Here is a 17,298-nt window from a genome sequence, read left to right on the forward strand (position 1 = left end):
ACAGGTGGCTTTGGGGGGACATTTAAATACAAACCACACTGGCCAGTAAGACAGCCCTCACCAGATACTAAATGCTTAACTGGTGCCTTAATCTTGGGGCCCCGGGTGTCCAGAGCTGTGTGATGTAAATCCCCATTGTTTGTGAAGCAATACCAGGTCCAGGTGCTCTGGCATAGAGGTACCAGTGAACCCACAAATGCCCGCTGCTGTGTCTTGTACTACATCTTCTGTGCCGTTATTCATGATAAAGTATCAGTGTTCCCCACACAATATCTGGTCACGTGACCAGACTCTCCTGTTCTTAATGATAGAACTGTGGGGGAGGACCGGCGGTGGCTGAAAAGATAAGTATGAAATATAAATGACCTTTATTTTGAGAATGCAGAGAGAGACACCCTGATCCCCCAGGGCGTGGCATCTCCGCCCCAGGGTCCGAGATCTCTCCATGGAACATGTGGAGTGAGGCACATAAGTAGCCTCAGTTTGGGATGGAAGCTAAGGGGGGCATTAGGGAAGCACAGGTAGCCCATTGGTCCTAGGTTTGGCACCATAGGTAAATCCCCAGGGGTGGGAAGATGGCATCACAGGTAAATTCCTAGGGGCGGGGGAGATAGGAGCTTCCTGGTTCCCGTTGAGGCTTTCCTGGCTACAGAGTCCTGTCTGGGCCAAAACCCTTTCATTGAATTCTTTCCTGGTGCACCTGTACAAGGTATAGGGAGGGGCAGAAGTGGAGGTTAAAGTGTATAGAAGGTGTTATCAAGAAATCATTTGGTACCGTGATTTTAATGTGAATGAATATGCGTGTGTGTGGTGCAGTCAGGTACAGTGAATGCAGTTCACGTAAGCTTCTCCTCTTGTGTCTTTCAGATCTCATCAGTCACCCAATGCTGGCCTCCTTCCCCCAGCTCCTGGAGCAGCCTGAAGTGATGGACGCGCTAAGGGTGGGTAGCGCCCTCCATGCTGCAAACCAGCTGGATCTGTGGCTGACACACCGTGGTAATGGGTTCAGACTCCTGCCCTAGGCCGTTTTCCTCCCGCAGGAGGATGGTGTCTCCCCGTCCCCTCCACTACCTACCTGACTCAGCTTCACTCTTTCCAGTGTTAGGACAAATGTCACTTCCCAACAAGCAGGTGGAGTCTGCTGTGTGCACATTGCACCCTCTTGCCTGTTTGTTCCTTGATTTGTGGTAGCCTGTGATGGTGTCCTAAGAACAAAAATTCTGAAGGGTTTGGTTGAGGAATCAACTGCGTTTTCAGGGAAGAGCCAGGACATGCGTATCGTTTTTAATTTGACACGCCATCTAATGTCTGAAATAGCACTGATATTAGGTGGAGCCATACGAAATCTCTCGTTCTCGGCCACGTTTAACTGTTTCACATGGCTCAGCCTAAAATATCAGAGTCAATAAATACTAGCAGTCCTGTGTTCATGTGAGACCCGTGCATTGGTAATGTGGCAGTGTGACAGGGAAGTGTCATCCTGGGCCTTGAAGATTTAAAATAGGCAGCGAATGTGGGTCGGGGCCCTGCTGCCTTAAAGAAGATAAAGGGCTGGGGCCACAGAGGACTTTCAACCTGCCGAGGGGTGAAGACCCTGCAGGTGAGTGGTCAGCAGGAACAGACCGTTTGGGGCAGGAGGGAATTGAGAGTGCTGGTGAGGGAGCATGGCGGATCTTGGGGTCTTTATGTGGAAGGTGATGAGGTGGCCTGGGGCCAGGTAACCTGGAAGAGTCTGCTGCAGCCTGACCCGCTGGCAGTGCAGTGGGGTGGAAGAGCTCTGCCGCTGAGGGGGTTTGGGCGGGCCTGACAGAAATGGAAGGGCTCTGTCTTCAGAGATTTACACTAGACCTTGAATGTGATTCATGCACTGGCTTGGCTGAGGCAGGGGGCGTGCACAGTTCCAGAGCCGTTTAGGGAAAGAAAGAAGAGTTAAGAAAGTGTTCATAGTATATGATAGTCTACGATTTTAAATGGGTTCGCGTGGAACTGTAGTTAGATAATGCAGTGTTGGTCTTATTTCCCCTCTAAAATCATTTGTGTCATCATGGTCATTCATTTTCAGAACATAAGTGCATTCATTCATTCAGCAAAGATTTCAGAGTACAAGGGGCCATTAAAATGTACAGCACATGTTTGCTTTTTTAAAAAATCTATTCCAGTGAAAGACGCATTGTCATTAAGCCCCCCGCAACAGTCCCCTCCTTGCTGCAGACACGCTCAGCCCACCCTCTCGCCACTTTCTGAAGCAGTTCTGGAAGTCATCCTCCATGGCTCTATGGGGCGTGATCAGAAGCACAGTGAATGCTGCTGCCACGTGCCATCTGGTGGAAAGGCAGCTCACAGTGTCCTCAGCCACCCTTTCCACCGGATCTGACCCTGTGTGACCTCTGGCTCTTCCCCAAAGTCAAAATGACCATGAAAGGTAAATGTTTTGAGTAGATTTAGGACCTCAAGGCAGCCAGCAGCACCATTGAAGCCATGGAAGAGGACTCAGAACTGTCTCAGATGGTGGTCAGAAAGGTGGGATAAATACGTCCAAAGTGAAAGGGAGGATTGTGAGGGGTATGGAGAACAATGTGTCTTTTACTGTAATAATTTTTTTAAAATTTAAGCACTCACCGTGTCTTTCAGTCACACCTGGTATTTCTCTAGATGTGCACCAGGCAGATTCAGGATGCGACATTCAGAAAGAACCCGAATGCTAAGTTGGTCTAAAATCTGCCTGTCTTCCATGAGAAGGTGGCTCAGAGCTCAGCAGGGGCCACACCAGAGCTGCACTGTCAGCCAACTCTGCGTGTGCCCAGTTGCACCAAGATACACCACGGCTGGTCAAGAAAGCTCAGGCCCAGCCTGGACAGCTTAGCAGTGCAGGAGGACCCTGGCTCCAAAGAACATGAATACAGAAGAGCCGAGGATGTGGCTCAGTGTAATGGCCCTGGCAGCCCCTTGTATTGGAAAGGAAAAAGAAGAAAAGACATAAACTAGGGGCTGGGGATTTAGCTCAGCGGCATAAGCGCCTGCCTTGCAAGCAGGCAGTCGTGAGTTTGATCCCTGGTACTGATAAAAAGGAAAAAGACCAAAAATAAAAGATATAAACTCATTCAAATCTCTTTATTAAATGAAAAAAATTCATTTGAGATCTTTGCCTATGAGATCTAGACAAAGAAAGGTATCAGCGATCACCTCTGATCCTGGGTTATTTTATCTGTATTTTCTTAAGTTACCTGTATAACAAATAATGAAAATTAGTAACAAGAGTAGTTAGCCCTACACTCCTGAGCCTGTCCCTCGAGGCCAACTGTGTGACTCAGGATAAGCTCAGGGGGACTGCGTGGCCAGTGCAGTCCCATCCAGCTTGACTCAGTGGGATACTTGCTCCACAGCCCCCCAAGGGTGCAGGCTGGGGGAAGCCCCACCACCTTACAGCACCCTGGGAAGTGAGTAGCTGCAGGAAAAGAGAGTGGAGGGCTGTCCTTGGGGTTTCTGCTGCCCTTGCCTGAGGAACCCGGGCCACTTGTCACAGGGCATTGACAAGGAAGAGGCCCACTCCACTTCCCTGGTTGGGAGCTGTGAGGTAGGGGCTGTGTTTGTTCCAGAAGGGAAGAGGTGAGCCACACATGGTTTCTGTCTCCGCCAACTCAGTCTTGGCAAAGCATCCCACCGCCTGCTGGTGACCCAGTGAACAATAGCATGGAAGCCCCACACTTATCAACAGGAGGCCATGTTTCCATACAAGAAGTCTGAATCCCCTGAGTGACTTATCTGTATAGCTCCTGAAATCCACACTGAAGTGTGTGGACCTGCTGGTATGCACTTAGCCAAGTTCACTTTGTGGTGGGCATTTTAAAAATAATTACGGCACCTGGCCCATTTCATGAGGCACTCAGGCTTCCTAAGGGTCCTCTGCAAGCTCCTGAGCACTTACAGCCCAGTGGTGCTAGGGTGGGTGCCACATCCCCAAGGGGGTAACCAGGAGCCCTCTGGGACCTGCCAGCCTCCAGTGAAAAAGGGCCCTTTGGCGCCCCCTTCCTTCCGTGGGGAATGTCTTCCTTGGCCCAGTGCTTTCAGGTTACCCAGGAAATCAGGTGCCAACAGGAAGACTCCCACAAACACACACAACCCAGGCCCTGGGCTGGGCAGCCTGGCCACATTCCACCCAGACCCAGGTCTGCTCTGTGAAAGGCTTCAGTTCCTGTTTCTGTGGGATCAGCTGAACTCTGGGTGTTCATTTCTCTCAAGAAGCTCTTGTGACGTCTTGTGGACAGATTGGAATTATTTACTTACAAAACCACTTCAGTCTGTCTGACCCCAGCCGGTATCATCATCGCAGCAGGCAGGATTGCTAGGAGCTCGGCATTTGGTGGTGGTGTCTGCTCTCATTGATAGCTTACCTGAGAAGCTATTTAGAAACCTAATTCTGTTTCATTGTCCTGCTGTGTCTGCACACCGACTCTTCTTTTTTTCCCTCTGATCCAATACTGGGGATTGAACCCAGAACCTTCACACTGAGCTACATCCCAATCCCTCTTCTCCTTTCTTTTCTTCTCTTTTTTTGAAGACAGGGTCTTGCTAAGTCATTAAGTTGCACAGGCTGGGCTTGAACTTACTCTCCTCCATCTGTCTCAGCTTTCTAGAGAACTGGGATTATGGACACTTTTTTAAAAATTAGTTCTGACTTAAAAATGGGCATGGTGGCACGTGCCTGTAATCCCAGTATTTGGGAGGCTGAAGCAGAAGGATCATAACAAGTAGAACTACACAGTTCAAGGCCAGCCTAGGCTACATAACAGCCCTGTCTCAACAACACAACACAAAACAAAAAACACAGGTATCTTTCATGGACATGTCCAGTCAGTCCTGTTCCACACTCTTAGCAGTGGACACCTAATGACAGAGTCACTTCTGGCGTGTGTAGATTCCGAGTGGCATTTCTAGCCCTGCTCATAAGCTTATTACACCATAAAGTGGCACAAGTGTTGCAAGGATTTGTGAATACTCAAACTAATATATTTCTGTTGGCTTTTGTAGAGTTCATGGGCTGAGAAAGAAAGCACACTGAAAAGATCAGAGAAGGTAATACGATTTTTCATGTGGGACTTTCTGTAGTGCTATGGTTGCGTGCATGTTCTTTAGCTAAAAAGTCATAGCCCCGCTTACTCAGGTAGCTGTGCTATTTCGGTTTCAAAGACATATTCTAAGAAGGGTGTGCATGGCCTCCAGAATGTCATTTCAGGTCACTGAGGTTTATTTAAATGAAGGGGGAATTTCTAAACCAGAGTCTCCAGCTGGCTATCCCATATCCCTGATTTCAAAAAAAATTTTCCCTCCAGCTGCCAACAACTAAATCACATGGGGACAAGGAAAGATGAGTTTGGCCTGGGCTGTGTCCCATACTCACAAGTGCCTGGGTCCGCTCGTGTCACTTAGAAGAACTGTGATTATCACAGAAGTCGCATGGATCTGTGAGCAGCGGTTCAACTGCGCTGACCCAAGATCAGCAGGCGACTTCTGTAAAGGGCCGGGTGGTAAATATTTCACCCTGCGGGCCACACATCTGGCGACAAGCACTGTCCTCTGCCGCCAGGATACAAGTGACTGAGGCTGGCCTGGGACCTCTGAGGCCCTGTGTACACACAGACGCATTTCCCCGTGGTCCTGTTTGCCATTTCCTGATCTAAAGTGCTGGTTATCTGAAGTGTTGATCTAAGTAAGGGTTGTGGGAGAACAAGCAAACCGAAAACTCTGACTGCTGGGGGTGCTATATCCCATAGACTTATTTACACAGCATATAAATATACCACAGACTTATTTATACAGCTTACTTGGGCTTCCCTTTGCTATATGACCTTTCCCACAGCTGGCACACGACCTTTGCTAAAAGGCAGGCTGCAGTACCTCAGTGTTGTCAGGGCAGTGTTTGTGTGGAGAGCGCTGCATACGGATTGCTCTGCCCTCGGCCATTGTGCCCCTTGTGCCCCGGCCATGGCCTGATGGCCTCGGGGCTGGGTGGATCCTCTTGATACAGGGAGGCTCTGGTGCCCTCTGGACCACAGGACCCCCGCTTCCCAGCCCAGGCACTGCTAGAATTCTACCAAATCCTTACCTCCTGGATCTCCTTTCTCTGGACCCCATGTGTACATCTGTCCCTCCCTTACAGAAGCCAGACAGTTGTATCTGCTATGCTGTCACTGGGCTAAGTAGACACAGCTGACCTTGCTCTGCGTCTTAGCAGAACCACACATTTGTCACCAGCGTTAGATGGCAATGCCGTGGTCTCCTGAGAGTGTGTGACACTCAAGGAGACACTGGGAGACTGTCTCAGGGAACCCCCCGGCTGTGCTCTGGGGTGGCTTTTTAGCTGTCAGGCACAAAGGGCACCTCTCCCATGGCGCCTTGCAGGTGGCTTTTAACTAACAAGGATCAGAATCTCCTGCTTAAGTGTAATGATGTGTTCCACCCACGGTTACTCTTGCTGGGTGCCGCTGTTTCCCCAGAGGGACAGAGAGCTCCTGAAGGCCAGCTTCCTCCTGGTCTACCACGACCGTGTGCTCCCGCTGCTGCACTCCACGCTGCTGCCCCCCTTCCGGTGGGCCGAAGAGGAGACCGAGGCTGCGCGGTGGAAAATCATCGCTGACTTCCTCAAGCAAACCCAGGAGAACCAGGGTGCCCTGCAGGCCCTGCTGTCCAAGGACGGAGTCCATGAGCCTTTCGACCTCTCGGAGCAGGCCTACGACTTCCTGGGTGCGGGCAGGAGGAGTGATCCACGGGGAGGCCTCTCACCAAGTGGCAGAACCCAGAGTGACCCATTCTGACTGGGACCTGCTCTTTTTCTGTACAGATGGTATTTTTAAAGATATATTTATCTAATAATATGAATGCTTTTAAAAAATAAAATCAATTTTATAAGGAATACTGTTATACTTTAATTTGAAGATAACTTTCAAAAACCAACTACTTAAGTTTAAGTTGATAGTACAGATTTCTACATAAGCCAGATCTTATGAAAAGCCAAGTTTATGTTTATTCAGAAACAACCCACAAAATAGAAGATATTTCCAAATCACATATCTGACAAGAATTTCATAGCCAATATATATAAATTTACAAGTTTTACTAGCAAAATTGATCTCATCTGTTAATCACTCAATTCAGTTTGATATTTAAATATGATTTACCCCTAATTAGCCATTTTTTCCTTTTAAAATCAATATGTGTGTTCTGTCAAAAAGAAATCAAGGGGCTGGGAATACAGCTCAGAGGCATAAGCACCTGCCTGGCAAGTGAAAGGTCTTGAGTTCAATTCCCAGTGCCAAAGAAAAAGAAAAAAAAGAAATCAAGCCTGGAGAGTGGGATTATCTCACCCTTCCAGAGTAGAGATGAGCTAATCGGGTCTTTCTCCATTCAGATAAACCTGTGGCTGCTGGCAGAAGTCCAGCCTTGCTGTTGTAATTAATGGTAGCAGCTGATGAGTGGAACCAGCCGGCATTGATGGAGTGCCTTTTGTGCGACTGGCACTGTTCTGGCTGGCTCAGTGGTCTTCACCACCACTGCAGCAGGAAGACCTGGTTTTCTCCATGTTACTGCTGTTACTGCTGTGCCCAGGCCAGCACATGAGATCCTCGCCTGAGATCAGAGCTAGTGGGTAGCACGGCTGATGCACACTGAAGACCGGGTGTCATTTTCTCTTCATGAGATGCAAGCATTTAAGAACTGTGTGCAAATAAAATCTGAGGACACTATTTGAAGAAAAGTATGACAGGTTGGTTGGGAAAGGGTGTAACCTGAACTCTTAGAACCATTAGAGATTTTTTACAGCATTCTGCTATAAAAGAGGCAGGTATGTTTAGAGATCTGTCAGGTTGTTAAATTTCTGTACCACATCCTAGTTAACCCTTAACCTAAACTTGGTCCTTGTATGAGTCCATTTGCTACCACTATGACAGGATACCTAAGCAGGGTCACTTACAGAGAAAACAGGTGTTTACCTCACAGCCATGGAGTTTCAGGGAGCGGCACAGTATCCGCTAGGCTCTGGCAAAGGCCACTGGAGTTCACGGCAGGCAGGATGGCAACCCACAGAGCAGGGAGGGCACTTGTCCCCAACTTGCTCTGCCCTGCCAAGAGCTGCCCCCATGGGACCTGCCTTCATCCCTGCTGGGGGCAGCACCCCAAGATCCAACCAACTGCCCTAACCCTCCCTCCCCCACCTCTTAAGGGTCCTGGCAGCTCCTCACATCACCACACAGGGGACCAAGCTTCCAACACAGGAGGTTTGGGGACACACCTAAATTCTACCCTCAAGCCACGCAGTCCTTAGTCTTGGAAATTGGCATGGCATGGAGGGTCACCGGCCACAGCAGTGATCATCAGAACCTGGCCTTGGAAAAGAGGCTTCACAATGTCTCTGAGAGTGAGTTTGGGGAGACCCCCTCCCTCCACCCTCCCGTCTTCCCTCAGTGACAGGTGAGGTGCTGATGATGCCCAAGACACCTTTGCCATCACCACATAGCCCCCTGGGGTACCTCTAGATGACAGCCTCCTGTCCCCAGGACCATGCCCTCCACAGAAGCAGGGACTTGTTCCTACACTGTTGCTGAGTGGCTGTCTCGTCATCCCCAAGGCCCTCTCCGGAAGGAACGGGAGGCTGTGTGAACCCCCCCCCCCTCGTGACTCATTTCTCTGCAGAACCTTTATTTCCTAGGTTCTGCCTTTCTGTTTTTAACCACTGACCATGCTGGTGGATTCCTTTCCCAGGATGGAGTCAGAGAGGACGAACTGGCCTGAGGGTGTGTTTCCAGACTCATCCAGGCTGCTCTGAAGATGTGTCATGCGCCTGGACAATGTCATAGTTTCTGACACATGAGAAAAGTACAGGGACTGGAGAGAAAACAGCTTCAGTGTCGCTGAGGCCAAAATCTGAGGGTTGTGGCATGTTAGTCTGAGTAGAGGGGACAGATGTCTCTGCCACCGATTGACCACCTTCTCTTCAACCAGTGGAATCTTGGTGGGATTTAAAAAAAAAAAAATGAAACCTCTTTTTCAAATGCTCCTCTTTAGCTTCCAAAACAGGAAGGGGCTGTCAAGGAGCCAGAAACATCCTGAAAACCAGTCCTGGCACTTTGGTGTCAATGAGCCAGGCTAGGCCACCCTGAGCTGACCTGAGAGCTGGGCGGGTGAATAGCAATGGGGTGACCTGCGGCCCATGCTGATGACGCGCCTGCAGTGACTGTCACTGTGGCCTGCCCTGGGGCTGGGACTCCCTAATGCAGGACCGTGGCAAGGGGTGGGGCAGGACCTGTTCCTCCCCAGCCTCGAGACCTCTTGGCACCAGCCGAGTGTTTCTCATCAGATCCACTGCAGGTGAAATTCCTCGCAGTTCCCGAGCCTGGTGCTCAGCGTGATGAGGGGTGGCAGCCCAAGAGGAGGACGATTTCAGAGCTCTGTGATTTTGTGGTCTCATGTGTGAGGTCAGAACAGCCCAAATGGAACCAGCGCCATCAGTGACAGCTGGCAGTGGAGAGTGGGCTCAGTAGCAGCTGGGAAGCCTATCTGTTCAGTGAAGAGCTGGAGGTGTTATCTGCCAGCAGAGGGCTTTGTCACTGTGCAGGGCAGTCAGGTGGCTCGAAGACCCCTGCATCTCTGCGTCCTGCCATTACATTCAAGTTCCAACAGTGCCACGGCCAGGGAATGGGTAGCACTGTGGCAACACAGAGCAGAAGTGTGCCAGTGTTCTTCCTACCCAGACACGTCCTCTGTGGACTGAATCCCCAGCTGCCCCTGGGGACCTGTGGATTCAGACACATTTTTAGATGAATCCCCACATCCTCCTGGGAAACTCAAGAATGAGCAACTCAAATCCAGACCTGCCATCTGAAGGCCGGGGATCTGAACACAGCAGCCAGATGGACTTCGTGGGGCAAGGCTGAGGACAGGGCGATGTGGCCTGGACCAAGGTGCAGTAGGACGTGGTGGCATTGGGTGTCTGAAAAGCAGATTGGACCTTCACCTGCCCATTTATGTCAGCTTTGCCAGCAATAAGTAAATTGGCAGACCTTTGTCCTCTCACGGAGGCCAAAATGGGGAAACACACACGCGCGCGCATATACACACAATGCACACGGCTCCTGCTTTCTGAGCTCTTCGCCCACAGAGTCCCTCTTCTCTCCTGGCAGCTGTCGTCTTTGGAGCCTGAAGCTCATGCACACCCTAGCTGTGATAAACACTACAAACACCACGTCACTCAGCCTGTCCTGAGTGCACCCCGCTACACTCGCCTACCCCATCTGACAGTTGGGTGAATTTGATCTGTGAGACAGCAGCAGGCTAGAGCCAGGGAGACATGGAGAGGGAGAGCTTGTCCTGCTCCTTAGCAGGGGAGCCAGGGTCGGGGACGTCTGGGGCCCCTACGGACCGACCTTCATGTCCTTCTCTACCTGCAACTTCCCCACCTTGGGAGCACATTTGAGTCAGCAGACCGAGTCTCACGCAGAGCCAGCATTACCTCTGGATTTCTCACTGACCCAAAGCAATGAATTCTCTCCCTGTCACAGCGGATCAGAAGGGATTTTCTGACACATTCGAGATTGGAGATTGCTTCTGAGCGATGTGTAGAGCCGTGTGTTGACGGGGCAAGAGTTTGAGGAAGAGGAGTCAAAAAGAGACAGGCGGCTGTCTCCAGAGCCCTGAAGACTGGGAGGGGAGACTGAATCACTCTGAACCTCTACAGAGCATGCTCAGTGGGCCAGGCAGCCCTAAAGGTGGTGCGATGTCCTGGTTCCCCACAGGCACAAAGCTGCTGCTCCCCTGAAGCTCACATCCTAGAGAGGTGCGCAGATGGGGAGACAGAAAATTGGCAAATGAGTGGGTGACAAGAAAAGTACTTGCACAGAATCACAAGCTGGAGTGGTTTCTGCTCTAGTCAAGTACAGAAGGCTACTATGTCTCCCGGTGTCATTACCTAACTTACCCTAAAGCTGACTGTGCTAATACCCAGGGATTTCAGAACTGAGCTATGGAGCTCCAGTTTGGCCTTCAGTCCAAGACAGCAGTGCAGAGCCTCACAAATGGAAGTGATCTTGAAGCCACAGCTGAGAGGAGAGAGACAAACCTGCAGCCTGGCCCCCAGCAAGCAGGCCTCCTGCTAAAGCAAGTGAAAAATCAGTATTCAAATAGGATTTGAACAAGAATCCTGTCCCATGACACATTATTTGTTAAGGTCTGGATACAAGCCAAAGTTACTGAATCTTTTGGAGCTGAACGAGAATCTCAGTATCTCCAAAGGGAAAAGACAAAAAGAAAATCAAGAGGTAGCAGCTCCAAGAGGATACAACAGTTGATATTGAGACACAAAAGCAGCTATTATAGGCAGCTCCAGAAAAGAAAGGGCAAACTCCTGAGCGATGAACAGAGAGACAGACCACCTCGGAGCGGGAGCAGATGAATCACACGCAGAGCCAAGCTGAGATTTTAGAGGCAGGAAATGTGTAACAGCCAAAATGACAGTACAGATCTGGCTCAGCCGCACGGCTCTGCCTGGCAAGCACAGGGTCCTGGTTCGATCCCCGTACCAAGCAAATAAAAAAATAACCGAAATGACAAAATCCAGTGGCAAACCCAATACCTCAGTAGACTCAATAACAATGTAAATGGCAGATCAATATAAACGGCCCAGTCTGAACAACAGAAAGGAAAGAGATTTAAACAATGAAGAAACGAGCTCAGGACTCTGTGGTACAATACTAAGGAGCTAACGTTCCTGTCAGGAAGGAGGAAAGAGTACAGTTAGAGAACATTTTGGTCAGAAATAAATGGTTAAAACTCCCCATGTTTGGTGAAAGACACAGGTGAAGATTCAAAAAGCTCAGTTACCAAACAAGATAAGGTCAGGAATTGTCATAACCAAACTACTAAAGCTAAAGACAGAGAGAGAACTTTTGGTGTGGTGTGGTGTGTGGTGTGTGTGTGTGTGGTTACTGGAGACTGAACCCAGGGCCTTCACACTGAGCTATAGCCCAGCCTTTTAAAATTTTTTTTTAATCTAAACACAGGGCCTCGAAACACCAGGCATGGTGGCGAATGCCTCTAATCTCAGCACTTGGGAGGCTGACCCAGGAGGATCTCTGGTGAGTTTAAAGCCAGTCTGATCTACAAAGTGAGCTCAAGGCCAGCCTGAAGGTTGCATTTTAAAAAATAAAAAAAATAAATAACTAAACAAATAAAGACAGGGTTTCACTAAGTCACTAAGTTGTCAACACCAGGCTCAGATTTAATGACCTTCCTGCTTTAGCCTTCCTGAGTGTTGGGGTTACAGACATACCCCGCCACGCCCAGCTCTGACTGCAGATTTCTCATCAGAAATCATGAAGTGGAACGATATTTTTAAAGTGCTACAAGAAAAAAAATAAAGCCCAGCCAAAAATTCCATCTTCCATAAAGGTATTGTTTAGGAATAAAGGTGAATGAAAGATGTCCTCAGGTGGAGAAAAACTGAAGGACATCATTGCCAGCAAAGTGACTCTAACAGCAATCCCATAGGACGCTCCTGGGCAGAGGGAAATACACTGGAAGGAAGCCGGGGGCATTGCTGTGACAGGGGAGTGCTCTGTGGATCACTACACCAGACTTCTCCGTCCGAAGTTCCCTCCAGTACAAGGGTTGAGAGTGAAAACTGTGGCATTTCTGAGGACCTTTTGATTTGTGTACCTCTGACACGATGACAAATGCATTAACAGGCGCTGGCATGGGGTTAAGATCTTTATGCTCAACTCAAAGTGGCAAATACCAACTCTGGGTAGCCTGGAAAGTTCTCAGAACCAGCCTGGCATCTAGCAAGAGCTGCCTGAGGATTGCCAAAGAAACCACCTTAAACGCGGGTTGGCGTTTCTGTCAAAGGCGGGCCTCGGCAGTGCGGTGCATGTGGAGTGACACGCATGTCCCCTGCATGTTGTGAGACTGCACGATTAGCGTGCTATTGTGGCAGAGGCTGAGATTTAGTCTTTGTTTTTCCATAGCCAAACGCTGAATGAAAGAGGATTTGAATGGAACGCTAAAAATGGCCAAAACACCCAAAAGAACTCAGGAAAGGGGGCTGGGGGTTTAGCTCAGTGGCATAAGCGCCTGCCTTGCAAACAGGCAGTCGTGAGTTTGATCCCCGGTACCGATAAAAACGAAAAAGACCAGAAAAAAAAAAAAGAACCCAGGAAAGGCACTATAGACTAAATACAAATGCATAAAAAATAAAATGGTAGATGTACTCAAATAATATCAGTAATACTAAATGTAAGTGGTCTAAAGTCATCGATGAGAGGTAGCAAACTTTAGAACTACAGCAGAGCCATAAAAACTCATAAACACAGCTGGGCAGGGTGCCGCACTCCTGTAATTCCAGCACTGGGGAGGCTGAGGTGGGAGGACAGCTGTGAGGTCAAGGCCAGCCTGAACTGCATAGTGGACTCTGTCTCCAAAAAAAAAAAAGTCATAATTTTAAAGGTAAACGAAAAAGATAGTGAAACATTGACACCACCCCCCCAAAATGTGAATTTGGGAGGAGGACCAGGAAAATGAAGGCTAGGGGTTGGAAGCTGGAGACAAGTTGTCTCAGTCTCTGGGACCTGTTTTTGTGGGGAAAGCAGGGCTCACCGTGGGGTCCCAGCGTCGGGTACCAGGGCCCGAGCAGCCATGGCTCTTGGGATCCTTGGGGTAAATTCCCTCATGAAATACGACAGATGACTGGAAGGCAAAATCACTGACTAATCATTGTCACTAGGGAATTAAGGCCAGGAAATGAGACATAAATGCATGTGGGATATTTGAAATGCATTAAGTGATATGTGGGTGTCCAGAATAGCAGCAGCAATAGCACTAGGATATGGACCATCTACTCACCTACCACCCAGGGACACACCAAGGAACGCTGGAGAGTCTGGCCTCTTCTCTCTGCTCTGCAAACCCCATTCAAAAACACACAGTTTGCAGGGAAAAAGGCTGAGAACCAAGAGCTCAAACCCATGATTACTCTGAGATGCGCCATGTGAAACTTGAAAACAGGAGGGTAACACTGTATGAACAAAGGGTCTGACACAGCAGGCAAAGCTGAGCTTGTCAGTGTCCCACCCCCAACTGTGCTGGGGGCGCCTCCCCGCCCTGGTCTAACCAGGCCCAATCTTCAGCAGGACCCCATCTTCTCTTGCCTCATGCCCAGCTACACTTATGTCATCCAGCTTTCTGTCCGGTGATTTCCATAGCGACACTACCTTCAGAGAACCTGCCTGGAGCAGGAAGCAAAACAGCTGTGCCTGAGACAGGGATTTAGCTCAGTGTCATGAGTGCCTGCCTGGCAAGCATGAGGTTATGAGTTCGATGTCTGGTAACACACACACACACACACACACACACACACACACACTCCAGCCGCACTTAACTTTTAAGAAAATCTTGGCCTATTCAAAGAACTCTTCATTGGCAGTGAAAAATGATTCAGAACTTTATTGAAAGAAAGCAATAAATAATACTGTGATTAAAATAGTTCAAAAGTATATATATGTATATGACTGTATACTTTGTTACATACTCAGAAAATTCCACAAAAATTAATAGAAAAAGGGCAGTAATATGGATTGTATAAGTGAATTGTATGCATAAACCAAATTATTTTTTTTGCTTTTTTTTTTTTTTTTTGTCTTTTTCGTTTTTATCGGTACCAGGGATCGAACTCACGACGGCCTGCTTGCAAGGCAGGCGCTTATGCCGCTGAGCTAAATCCCCAGCCCCTGCATAAACTAAATTAAAAAGGCATGCTGCCTCTACCCATGTATCAGTTGCACAATAAATAACATGCACCCTGATCTGACTCCTTCCTTGCTGGCTTTTTAATATGCCAGTGAAAAGCAAGTTGCTTTTGCTACTTGTTCAATCCAAAATGGCTATGTCATCAAAATCTAAAAATGTATGACTAGTTGAAACATGTTTATAAACCAATGTAAAAAGGTGACTGACATATGAAAAATAAGGCCTTGATTAGTTAGAGTTGTACAACTTTATTTTCAGGGTTTCCTGCTCTCATCTGCTCATGCACCAATGTCTGTGAGATGTGAGCACAGTGCTCAGTGATTGGTCCTCTAAGAATAGCTGGAGGCACCTTCCACATGCTCACAGGAAAGAGGCAGGGAAGGTGCCAGGCTGGGGTCCACCCCTGGCCACTCCAGCCCTGCTGAGAGCAGCTCCAAGCTCATGGCTTCTGGTCAAGTCTCTGAAGACAAGCTCCCCAAGTCCAGAGACAGGATGGGGAAAAGGGAACCAGTGCTAAGAAAGTTCTATAGTGCTCTGGTGCAACGGTTCAGTCCCGACTTTATTAGACTCTGATTTCTTGCTAAAAAAAGAACAGTTAAGGTCAGTCAACCTCAAAATATGACAACTGCTTGGAATGAAGTCTCCTGATTTTAAAATGACTGATGTAGAGCAAGGTGAAGGATAATGCACATTGCTTATGTCACAACAATTTTATAAATGTAGTAAACTGGGCTGGGGATTTAGCTCAGTGGCATAAGCACCTGCCTTGCAAGCAGGCAGTCCTGAGTTTGATCCCTAGTGCCGATAAAAACAAAAAAGACAAAAAAAGGGGCTGGGGATTTAGCTCAGCGGCATAAGCACCTGCCTTGGAAGCAGGCAGTCGTGAGTTCGATCCCTGGTACCAATAAAAAGGAAAAAGACCAAAAAAAAAAAAAAAAAAAGTAACAAAAAAGACAAAAAAAAGTGTAGTAAACTAATTTTTTCAGGGATGGCTTATCATTAAAAAGTTAAATAGTAATAATTACAATATGTGCACAATTTACAAAAGCCATGTATTTGTTCATAGGGTTTATACATACAAGCACTACAGTACATTCATTTGAAAGACTAAAATTAGATATAAGAACATGAATTGCTTCCAGAGATATCTAAACATAGATGAAAAAGTAAGTAACTATATAAATGAAAAGTCCTAAGTTTACAAAAATAGAAGAAACATTAAATTCTAAAATATTTTCTCTATGTTATTGATGAATTTTTTATTAATTAAAAACTCTGTTATAAAATATCCATATAACAAGTATTAACAGATAGCGATTCGACTGAATTAAAAAATGTAGTCTCTGTTGGATTCCAAATGCTGCACATCATCTGTAGAAGTAGTGCAGGAAAACTGGAAGATAAAAACAAACAGAAAGCCTCTCTTAACACAAACCACCTGGAAAAGGACCATGACTTCAGACACACACGCTGGGGCCCACTTCCCCAGGCCTCCTGCCTCCTCCCTGCTGGAGCGTCAGCAGGCAGAACACTGAGGACCCTGCTCATGGACTAGAGAGGTTTTACATTTTGTGACAGTTTTAAAAGTTAAAGTTAAAAGACTATGGAGCCCATCCCAGATTCCAGCTGAGGCACTGAACACAAGCACAGTAGGCAGAGCTCCAGCTGGGGTTCTGATCACGGGTCAATGACACCTCTGCCATCAGTCAGTCAGAGCTCTAGACCATGAGGACACAAGTGGCTCACTGGCGCCCAGGCATGGCAATGCAGCTTTGTGTTTAAAATGTCTGCCATGTATGGTGGCACGTCTGCAATCCCGTATGTCAGAAGGCTGAGGCAGAAAGATTGCAAGTTTGAACAAGGACTAGATGATCTAGGAAGACCCTGTCCCCACTAAAAAGGGGATGGGGTGCTAGGGATATAGCACAGTGGGAACACTCTGGGTTCAATTCCCCATATATGTGTGCGTACATGTGTGTTTGTAACAAAGCCAGTATAGGAGCTGTGTACCACTGTGTATAAACACAGTGGAAGAGATGCTTCCCAATCTCAGGCTCTGGCCTCCTGGTGTGGTCAGCTTTTGGGGTGCTTTTTTCCTCAGTTGCTGCTTTCCTGCCCACCCCCCAACAATGGCATCAGCAGATCATCACTTCAAGTGAGTAGGCATTTTTAGCTTTTAGGAAAAAATGGGGACGAACGTGTTTTTCTTTAAAACTGGAGACACAAGGGACACAGGAGAGGGGAGGTAAAAAGATTTAAGATGTCCTAGTACAGGTACCAACTCTCCATGATGAATTTAAGTACAACTAACTTACTAATAAAAATAAAAGTTAATAGAACAAAAATGACACACAGCCCTCTTTATGGTCAGCTAAAAACCAAAATCGCCTTGATGGGTACAGAGCTACTATTTCTGTCATTTTGAAGTTCCCCATGTAAATTGGCATGGTCTAAACCCACACTGTTAGCCCTGTTACAGCTTCACCCTGCTGTACAGGGATGATCTCCAGG

General features: G+C 47.9%; 2 protein-coding genes across 11 annotated transcripts in view; one reads left to right on the top strand and one right to left on the bottom strand.

Moving 5' to 3' along the window:
- The window catches only part of LOC100714370 (nephrocystin-1-like), a 182,379-nt gene extending 175,469 nt beyond the window's left edge, over window positions 1-6,910 (top strand). For all 10 annotated transcript variants that reach the window (XM_063229990.1, XM_063229987.1, XM_063229989.1 and 7 more), the window contains 3 exons: window positions 868-941; window positions 5,029-5,073; window positions 6,495-6,910. In XM_063229990.1, the coding sequence (XP_063086060.1) occupies window positions 868-941; window positions 5,029-5,073; window positions 6,495-6,812 (437 nt within the window). In that variant the 3' untranslated portion in view covers window positions 6,813-6,910. The remainder of the gene's footprint in view (window positions 1-867; window positions 942-5,028; window positions 5,074-6,494) is intronic.
- A 7,559-nt stretch (window positions 6,911-14,469) lies between these two features.
- The window catches only part of LOC134471455 (liprin-alpha-1-like), a 58,482-nt gene continuing 55,653 nt past the window's right edge, over window positions 14,470-17,298 (bottom strand). Inside the window, exon 20 of the mRNA XM_063230347.1 lies at window positions 14,470-16,180. The gene's annotated coding sequence lies outside the window, so the exon portion shown is untranslated. The remainder of the gene's footprint in view (window positions 16,181-17,298) is intronic.

Source organism: Cavia porcellus, unplaced genomic scaffold (genome assembly GCF_034190915.1).
Source record: "Cavia porcellus strain 051 isolate PalLab524CR breed Dunkin Hartley unplaced genomic scaffold, mCavPor4.1 scaffold_18, whole genome shotgun sequence".
NCBI classification, from domain to species: domain Eukaryota; kingdom Metazoa; phylum Chordata; class Mammalia; order Rodentia; family Caviidae; genus Cavia; species Cavia porcellus.